General features: G+C 43.7%; 1 protein-coding gene across 6 annotated transcripts in view; it reads right to left on the bottom strand.

Moving 5' to 3' along the window:
* CADPS (calcium dependent secretion activator) overlaps positions 1 to 9,777 on the bottom strand; it is a 475,342-nt gene that overhangs the window by 256,178 nt on the left and 209,387 nt on the right. For all 6 annotated transcript variants that reach the window (XM_007454769.1, XM_007454764.1, XM_007454767.1 and 3 more), the window contains one exon: positions 7,294 to 7,374. In XM_007454769.1, coding sequence (XP_007454831.1) covers positions 7,294 to 7,374 — 81 coding nt within the window. The remainder of the gene's footprint in view (positions 1 to 7,293; positions 7,375 to 9,777) is intronic.

Raw genomic sequence — 9,777 nt, 5'->3', positions numbered from 1 at the left:
AAAAATATATATATATATATATATATATATATAAAATAAATAAAAAATAAATTAAAAAAAACCCCACTGAAGTCTGCAAGGGAAAACAAGGCCATTTTTCTACTCTGAGTACTTAAGCCTTGAGAAGGAACAGCATTCTGTCAATCTAGGCTGAGTTTCTAAAGGGGTCTTCAACGGCAGCCCCACTATAAACACATTTCAAAAGCAGCCTCACAGACATTAGAAGGCATTTTGGGCACAGGTTATTATATTAATAGTTTGCTGGATTGGTCCTTTTACTCAAAGCTGTCCTTAAGTGGCTTAGTTTTACTTCCTTAGCTTTTATGAATTAGGTGGACTTCCTTTTCCTTGAATGAACGCCCTTGGCATTTAGATTCTTCTTTGACCTCAGATTCCCCTGGGTTCTTAGCTGCCTTACAAAGGCCAGAGTCAGGGAGATGCTCCCTACACACATTCTTGCAGGCCAAAAATTGAACTAAATTTCTACCATGTGCTTGGACACAGGATAGATGCCAGGTACAACAACATTCATTTGTAAGCTGGGGGTGCTATCATTCTCTGGTAGGAGAGGATTCCACTTTTATCTGATTGTTGGCAATGTATGGAGCAGAACTTTTCCATCAGGGAAATAAGTGGATGTCATTTCTCACCTAGGCACATCATCAGTACCTGCAATGGGACAGTGGTATGAGATGGTCATTTTGCTTCTGCAGAGAATGTGGTTTAAATGGCAACTCCCCACTGAAATGATAGCTTGAAAAAACAATGGTGTTTCACTCCCAGACCTCTGCCTCTATTTTAAAAGCTGTAGTATTTGTCTTATATAATCAGCTCAAGAATTTTGGAATTTTACCCAAAACGTGGCCAAAAGAACTGGCAGATATCACAGCAGCACTAATGCCACAAGCTGCCTGTTTAAGCTCCAATGTCAACTTCTAATCACACAATTTAAATAACTTAGGCTTAATTCCTGGGTGAAATTTGGGGACTCTTTAACGTCAACATGAGAGGATTTAGGAAAATGTTTGAGCAGGGATTAAGAAGTCTTTTCTACCAGATTTTAAAAAAATGCATTCAGATCTCTTCATGGATCTTTTAAGGCAGCGTATCTGATGTTCACAGTGAGGGCTCACACAGCCGTCTCTGATGATTCGTTGGATGTTGGTGTGACTGAACTGATAGATTACAGGGTAGGGTTGCGGGTAGAGGAAAGCCACCTTGCACTTGCCTCCCTTCTCTCCCAGGAAGAAAAGACAAACATTTGCCTTTTGTAAGCACGTGAGGATAAGAATGCTGCTGGTAGAATCACCTAGGTCCCCACCACCTCTTTCCCAGATGCCAAGCAAATCAAAGTCGAAGGGATTCAGAATTCCAGGAGCCCATTCTGCCTGCTGTTTTTGCTTCATTTGGGCTTCTGGATAAACTGAAGGGAATGCACAGCAAATTTTCGTGCAAGAGAGAAAGCAGTTTCCTGGAGGGGCAAACGTCAGGGAGGGAGGAGCTGGGGGCACTCTTGTCCTGGTGTAACTGCCTGTCTTCTGACTACTCAAAAGAAAGAATGTGAAACGTGGAATTAAAGCACTCGGCTTTCTACTTACTAGCTGTGTGAACTTTGATACGTCACTTAAACTCTTTGATGTGCCTGAACTGCGGAGAATCATCGTTAACTCGCAGGATCATTTGTCACAGGTCTAAATGAGAGTTTATGTGAATTGCATAGCCAGTGCAAATTAATAAAGGACTGATCAGCAGAGAGAGAGGTCAGGATGCAGAAAGGTGAAGGCCTGGGTGAAGGGCATGTTGGATCTTTGGATTGGGGCGATGGGGAAATGAGGCTCTATGTTTGGGAAGGCATTTTGTAATGGTAGTGTGCATACTGGTTAAGAGAGAAGGTTCTGGTCAGTGAATGAGCTTGGCCAAGGCCTCTAATGTCTGTGCTTCAGCCTCCTCTATGACATGGGGATACTAGGAGCACCTTTCTCATAAAGCTGTTGGAGGGTTAGGTAGGTTCTCAAATGTAAAATGCTTAGAAGAGACTTGGGCACATAGTAAACACCTCATAAGCAAGTTATTTTGCACACATCTTCGAGGGGCTCCCAATTCATAATGATCACCCCACCCAGAGCCCTACCTTGTCGGTACCACCCTCTCCCTCAGTGATGTATCTCTAGCATCCACGTGTTCACTGAGACCCTCACCCCCTTTCCACAGTGGACTGATCGATTGCTCTAGGGGTTGGCCCTTGAACTAAGCGGGGCCAGTCAGAAGCCTGACTCTTGAAATTGTGAATGTGAGGAGGTAGTGAGAAAAGCAGAAAGAGGAGATTGGGAGAAAGATTTGAGAGAGAGGTTGACTGGCTAAATGGTTTCCTATTTGGCCATCCTGGAAACACGGAGAACTGTGGAACAGCCATGTTTCCCATCTGAGAAGCAAAGAAAGATGGTTTGCAGAGAAAGAAGGAATAATGAATGGGACACACAGACTCAAGGGAAGGGGGAAAGTCCTGACCACTTGGTGGCCCCTGGCTCCACTCCCTTCCTAGGTCTTGGCTGTACCTTGCCCATGGGCTCTATGAGACATTCCTTGATCCCTAGAATCAATCCCCTCTCTTAAAAGCTTCCTTGAGTTGGTGCTTCTAATTTGCAATCAAGACTCTCTACCCATCTTATAATTCAGAGAACACAGTGAATTATGTATGATGGATGACATCTATCTCCAGGAATTTCTGGTTATGATATTTACAGGAGCTGACGTTTAGCCATATGGGTTGAATTGCACACCCTCAATAAAATTCACTGTGATGCTACAAATAGAAAAATCAGGGCATGCTAAAAGAAGATAAGCATGGGTACTTTGTTTCAATATCTTTTCAGGAACTAGCCTGTATCTGAAAACTTGATATTTAATTTTTAGTAGATGAGATACTTCTCACTCTTCCCCAAGTATTAGCCAGGCTGGTTTAAGCAGAAGTGGAATTTCCTTTTCTTGGAATCCAACTAAACTGAAGGAAAAACAGTTACACAGTTGACGATCAGGAAGAAGTATATCCAGTGTCTTGAACACCCTGAGGATCTCAGTATATTGTTTATCTTTGTACGTATGTTAGCTTCACTCTTTTATCTCCCTTCCCCTACAATGAAGAAATGAACATGGCTGCAGACATCTTTCTACCATTACAAGGCATAGCTCTGTTGGCCTACAGTCCACAGGTCCCAGTGAAGGGGTTCATTGGTTTAGTTGCATCCATTTCTGGACCAATCACTAATGGCCGGGGCAGGCTGGGAGATGTGATTGGTTCCACTTGGGTGAGGAGTCCACTTCCAGAACCAAGTAACTGTGGCAAGGGGGCCACTGGAATGAATGAATATTGCAAAAGAAGACAGTCAATTTCCAGGAGAACAGAAGATAGTAGTGGACAGATTCCCACAGAAATCCTCCTGAATGTTTAAATATACCCTCCATATGCTTCGAAATATACCCTCCATATACTTTGACCAAGATTTACTTTAGTTGCCTATTTCATTGTCCAAGAAAGTCTAGTTCTAAGTTGTCAGCAACATCCTATTAGGTATCAAAATACCCAGTGGTGTGGGCCAAGGGAGAGAGATTTTTGGGGTTTTTTTAACACCTTTATTGGAGTATAATTGCTTTACAATGGTGTGTTAGTTTCTGCTTTATAACAAAGTGAATCAATTATACATATACATATGTCCCCATATCTCTTCCCCCTCGTGTCTCCCTCCCTTCGATCCTCCCTATCCCACCCCTCTAGGTGGTCACAAAGCACCGAGCTGAACTCTCTGTGCTATGCAGCTGCTTCCCACTAGCTATCTATTTTACGTTTGGTAGTGTATATATGTCCACGCAGCTCTCTCATTTTGTCCCAGCTTACCCTTCCCCCTCCCCCTCCCAATTTTTTTTTCTTAAATTCCATATATATGTGTTAGCATACGGTATTTGTCCTTCTCTTTCTGACTTACTTCACTCTGTATGACAGACTCTAGATCTATCCACCTCATTACAAATAGCTCAATTTCGTTTCTTTTTATGGCTGAGTAATATTCCATTGTATATATGTGCCACATCTTCTTTATCCATTCATCCGACGACGGGCACTTAGGTTGTTTCCATCTCCGGGCTATTGTAAATAGAGCTGCAATGAACATTTTGGTACATGACTCTTTCTGAATTCTGGTTTCCTCAGGGTATATACCTAGTAGTGGGATTGCTGGGTCATATGGTAGTTCTATTTGTAGTTTTTTAAGGAACCTCCATACTGTTCTCCATAGTGGCTGAACCAATTCACATTCCCACCAGCAGTGCAAGAGTGTTCCCTTTTCTCCACACCCTCTCCAGCATTTATTGTTTCTAGATTTTTTGATGATGGCCATTCTGACTGGTGTGAGATGATATCTCATTGTAGTTTTGATTTGCATTTCTCTAATGATTAATGATGTTGAGCATTCTTTCATGTGTTTGTTGGCAGTCTGTATATCTTCTTTGGAGAAATGTCTATTTAGGTCTTCTGCCCATTTTTGGATTGGGTTGTTTATTTTTTTGTTATTGAGCTGCATGAGCTGCCTGTAAATTTTAGAGATTAATCCTTTGTCAGTTGATTCATTTGCAAATATTTTCTCCCATTCTGAGGGCTGTCTTTTGGTCTTGTTTATGGTTTCCTTTGCTGTGCAAAAGCTTTGAAGTTTCATTAGGTCCCATTTGTTTATTTTTGTTTTTATCTCCATTACTCTAGGAGATGGGTCAAGAAGGATCTTGCTGTGATTTATGTCATAGAGTGTTCTGCCTATGTTTTCCTCTAAGAGTTTGATAGTTTCTGGCCTTACATTTAGGTCTTTAATCCATTTTGAGCTTATTTTTGTGTATGGTGTTAGGGAGCTGTTCCACGTGTAGATGTACTTCTGATGTATCTGTGGGGAGCAAGGTGATCTCCGCGGCTTACTCTTCTGCCATCTTGAAGCTCCTCGGGAGAGTTCTTTGATCTATTGTTCAGAAATGAGCAACCTGGCGCACTATGTAACGGTTGTTCACCCACGGTCTTTTAAAAATTAAAATTAGCTTACGCAAGTTTCTAAAATTATCATGTTAAGCCTTAAAAGTAAACAAGACTACTAAAATAAAGGTGCCATGAGCTTGTTTTTGAAGTGTGTGTGTGTAAAATTTTCTTTAAGTGGCACGAATACTTATTAGTTGGGGATGTAATAGTTGCCTAAGGGCAGGGCAGGGACCAAATGACCTCTATTTTCTGGATAATCTGCTGAGGAGCTGCTGAATTTAGAGAAGTACACTGCGAAGCCTTATTGATGTTTACTCCCACATTGAGCAGGATTTTCAAACATAAGAGCCTTTTACACTACCTTTAGGCAGATACTACTTTTAGCCACGAGACTGACCCGACCATAAACTTTGAAGGTGTCCAAAAACAAGAGGCAGAACGTTTCAACACAACTGCTTGAGCACGAAATGGGATTTTCCTGCTTCTTGGAGTCTCTCTTCGGTTTCTCTTCCAGTAGAATTCCTTTCCACGTGTACAAATCCTGAGATGCTTCTTTCCATAGAAAGGAAGGCTGAACACCAAGCTCCACCCTGCGCTCATCCTCCCCCACACCCCGACCCCCCTTTTTAAATTTTGCACATAGGGTGAGCCCAGTCCTGATTACTTAGACTTCAGGGAAGGGTCCATTGTAGCCTCTTAACTAGTACCTCTCATGTTCAGCCTAGATTTTCCCATCTCTAAAACAAGAATAACTGAAATGCCCTAAGGTATGGAACTGTTTGGAGGATGGAATGAGATGGCATATGTAAAGCATGTAACATGCTTGACGCAGAGTCAGTGCTCAAGAAATGCCACTAGCACGATTACTGTTAACACAAATGGTAGAACAGTAAGAATAGGAGATAGGGGCTTCCCTGGTGGTGCAGTGGTTGAGAGTCCGCCTGCCGATGCAGGAGACGCGGGTTCGTGCCCCGGTCCGGGAGGATCCCACATGCCGCGGAGCGGCTGGGCCCGTGAGCCATGGCCGCTTAGCCTGCACCTCCGGAGCCTATGCTCCACAACGGGAGAGGCCACAACAGTGAGAGGCCCACGTACCGCAAAAAAAAAAAAAAAAGAATAGGAGATAATTCTTAGGCTCCCAATCCTCAACAGGGAGACATCCCAACCCTAGAGCAATCCCATCTACTGAGAGACTCAAACATGTAAATGAATAGTCAGCATTCAATGAACTGTCATAATAAAGGTTTACACGTGGCAAGAAGAAAGCACAAAGTGGGCAGGATGAGCTCAGCTCTTAGACAAGGGGTTTCCAGTTGAGGACTGAAGCCTGAGTAGGAGAGCTTGCTAAGTGCAGGAGAGGAGAAAGGTCATTCCACATTGAAACACTAGTGGCTACAAAGGCACTGAGGTTGGAAAGGGCCTGGGATATTCAGAGGGAGACATTCTGTATAGCTGGAAGGGGGAGCTCTGGTGGGAAAGTTGTGGGAGGTGAGGCCGATAAAGAAGGATATGGTCTGTGGATTAAGAGCCTTGAGTATCATTCTAAAGCAGTGAGATTTTGTTCTGGGGACACTGGAGGATTCTATTGAAGGATCTGGAGGCTCTGTTATGAGATGTTCATATATGAGGTTTGGAATGATGATTACATGCAGGATGGACAGGAGGCAGGGAGGGAGTGAAGCCAGGGATATACCCATTAGGAGGCTATTGTAAGATCCAGGCGTGGAAGATGAGGGGCCTGAATCAAAGCAGTAGCAGTGGTGCCGGAAACCAGTAAAGGGACCTGACCCACATTTGGGAGGCAGAATCAAGAAGCCAGGTGGCAGACGGAGTGTGGAGCGTTCTGGGGAGGAAGGAGAAATTGTGACTGGGAGGCTTCATCCATGTTAACTGCGTGGAGGCCACGTGAGGAGTCTATGCAGGTGTGTGTACTCGGCTGGAGGAATCCGATAGGCAGTAAGATTTGGAACACATCCAACCTGAAATGCAGGGGACTGGCCACGTGGAAATGCTCGACAGACAGATGGAAATGTAAGTCTGGGACTCAGAAGAAAGGTGAGGCTGGGGTTTGAGTATTGATTGGAGGATAGGAAATACATGTGCTGTGTCTAGGACACTTGCCCTGAGAAAGAAGGGTTGAGGACCCTACCAGGTGATTATCCTCATCTTCCTGAGAAGATAAAATTCTCAGTTTTATCTTTCCACGGCCCTTAATGATCAGTGCACTTCTGGTGTGGGACTTTGGCCCGGTCCCCCAGCACATGTCCCCAGAGTTTCCTTACCCTGGCTATTTGGTCTGCCATTTGGAGACGTCCATCCAGCTCTCGTCTGATCTGGGCTGCTTGCTCATCTGGATTGTCCAGCTGCACAAAAGCACAAATGTGGAGACTTTCAGTTTGGGTGACAAAAGTCAAGGAACTCATGACTTTACACCCAGACTACGCTGTGCCCCCACAGACCTATTCCACTAAAACGTAAGAATCCTGTGACACACAAATCCAGTTTGAGGGAAATCCCAAGTTAAATCGTTTTAAGGAGAATATGATGTGGTAGGCAGGCTGCTGCTAAGAAAGACATCTAAATGCACTTGAATAAGAACCACCCCGGAACTTCTAGGCAGCAGTGCTTCTAATGAGGGCCTGATGCAGCACTCCTGTTTTGGGGCCCAGCGAAGTAGTGTTTACAGGGCAGACATACAAGGAAGGAGATGGTAATATAACTGTTAGTATCGTACCGACCAGACATAGTCCGCATCCATAGCGCCTACATGGCACATATCCTGCTGCTCTCCCACCCCTGGACCGTGGATGATTAGTTAATTATTGCATCCTTTCTCTCTGAGCCCTGAGACCTTTTCAACCAGTACTCCAGATGGCTGCTACCTCTCAGTTGGTGTTGATATCTTATATACACTACTAGGTATAAAACAGATAACTAGGGGCTTCCCTGGTGGCGCAGTGGTTGAGAGTCTGCCTGCCGATGCAGGGGGCACGGGTTCGTGCCCCGGTCCGGGAGGATCCCACGTGCCGCAGAGCGGCTGGGCCCGTGAGCCATGGCCGCTGAGCCTGCGCGTCCGGAGCCTGTGCTCCACAACGGGAGAGGCCTCAACGGTGAGAGGCTTGCATACCGCAAAAAAAAAAACCCCAAAAAACAGATAACTAATGAGAACCTACTGTATAACAAAGGGAACTCTACTCAATGCTCTGTGGTGACCTAAAATGCTAAGGAAATCCAAAAAGGTGGGGATATATATATACGTATAGCTGATTCACTCTGCTGTACAGCAGAAACTAACACAACATTGTAAAGCAACTATACTCTAATAAAAATTAATTTAAAAAATTAAGCAGTAAAGTGGAAGTAGGTGCAAGCCTCCTTTTCCTAACTAATTAAATGCATGCATTAGAAACTACACAGAGTGTGCTTCAAGGGGAGGCCATCCGTAATCTGCTTGTGAAATTTGCAGTTAGATAGTTACCCACTCAGGTGATTTTTGCCACATCTACATTAAATTTGCATCTGGCTTAAAAAAAAAAAAATAAGAAATCTATCTTTGTCTTCTCTGATGGGTAGACAATTCCCTAACTTCTCTAGTGTCAGTTTTCCCATCCATAGAATGAAGGGGTTGTTTATGTAAATCTCCATCATCCCTCTCCCATCTTTCTATAAATCTATGAAAGACACTGGCAGATATTTCTACGAAGGTCCATATAACTAACACTCTAGGCTTTGAGGGCCATAGATCTCTGTTGCAGTGACTCAAATCTTCCAGTGAGGTGTGAAAATGGACACAGACTACACGTAAATGAACGAGCACTGCTGTGTTCCAATAAAATTTTATGTACAACAGGTGGCGGGCCATAGGTACTGATCCCTGCTCTAGGAATTGAAGTTCTCTCTTTACTTCCAAGCAAGCCTAGCGTTATACTTCAAGCTGTAATTGAGTCTGCTTTGTTCAGTACCTGATAAATTATTTTATTCACAGAAAAGTTTAATAAGTAGGGAACAGTGACATTCAAATGGGATGTGCTCTATTCTTCTTTTCAGAACAGATTAACTCACAACAAAAAGTAGATAAAGAAATATGTGAGTTCTCTAAGTCCCTTTCTCTTAAAAGCCATTTTTATTCAGAAATCTGAAGAGTATGGAATTTTATTCAGAAATTTGAAAATGAAAACCCAGCTCCATGCTTAAAAAAGAATCTAATCTATGCTATGAAATGGTATAGAAAATAAGTTATTTCTAATGTGATGTAAATAAGAACACTGGACAATTTACGGTCATATTTTTGAAGCATCATGAATAGTCTTCTTGGGTTTGTTATACAAAACATAAAAATCTATCTGGCTTTACGCTCTGCATTTTTATCACCCTGTTCAATTCAGGAGTTGCCTTATCTTCTCTTTCCCACAGTTTTGATGAGCAGGACTGTTTTCTAGATCATAAAGATGGGATTGTTACTTTTGGTCATATATTCTAAAGTAGCATTTCCAAATGGGTGTTCTGCTGAACAACACCCTTATTACAGACTCCAGAAGAAAGGATCCAGAAGGGCTCCAAAAGAATGGCTAGAGGGTTTCCCTGGTGGCACAGTGGTTGGGGGTCCACCTGCTGGCGCAGGGGACACGGGTTCGTGCCCCGGTCCGGGAAGATCCCACGTGCCGTGGAGCGGCTGGGCCCATGAGCCACGGCCGCTGAGCCTGCACGTCCAGAGCCTGTGCTCCGCAACGGGAGAGGCCACAGCAGTGAGAGGCCCGGGTACCGCA

This window comes from Lipotes vexillifer, unplaced genomic scaffold (assembly GCF_000442215.2).
Source record: "Lipotes vexillifer unplaced genomic scaffold, Lipotes_vexillifer_v1.1 scaffold8, whole genome shotgun sequence".
NCBI lineage: Eukaryota > Metazoa > Chordata > Mammalia > Artiodactyla > Lipotidae > Lipotes > Lipotes vexillifer.
The sequence above is the reverse complement of the archived record's forward strand: the minus strand, read 5'-3'. Positions and strand labels throughout refer to the sequence as shown.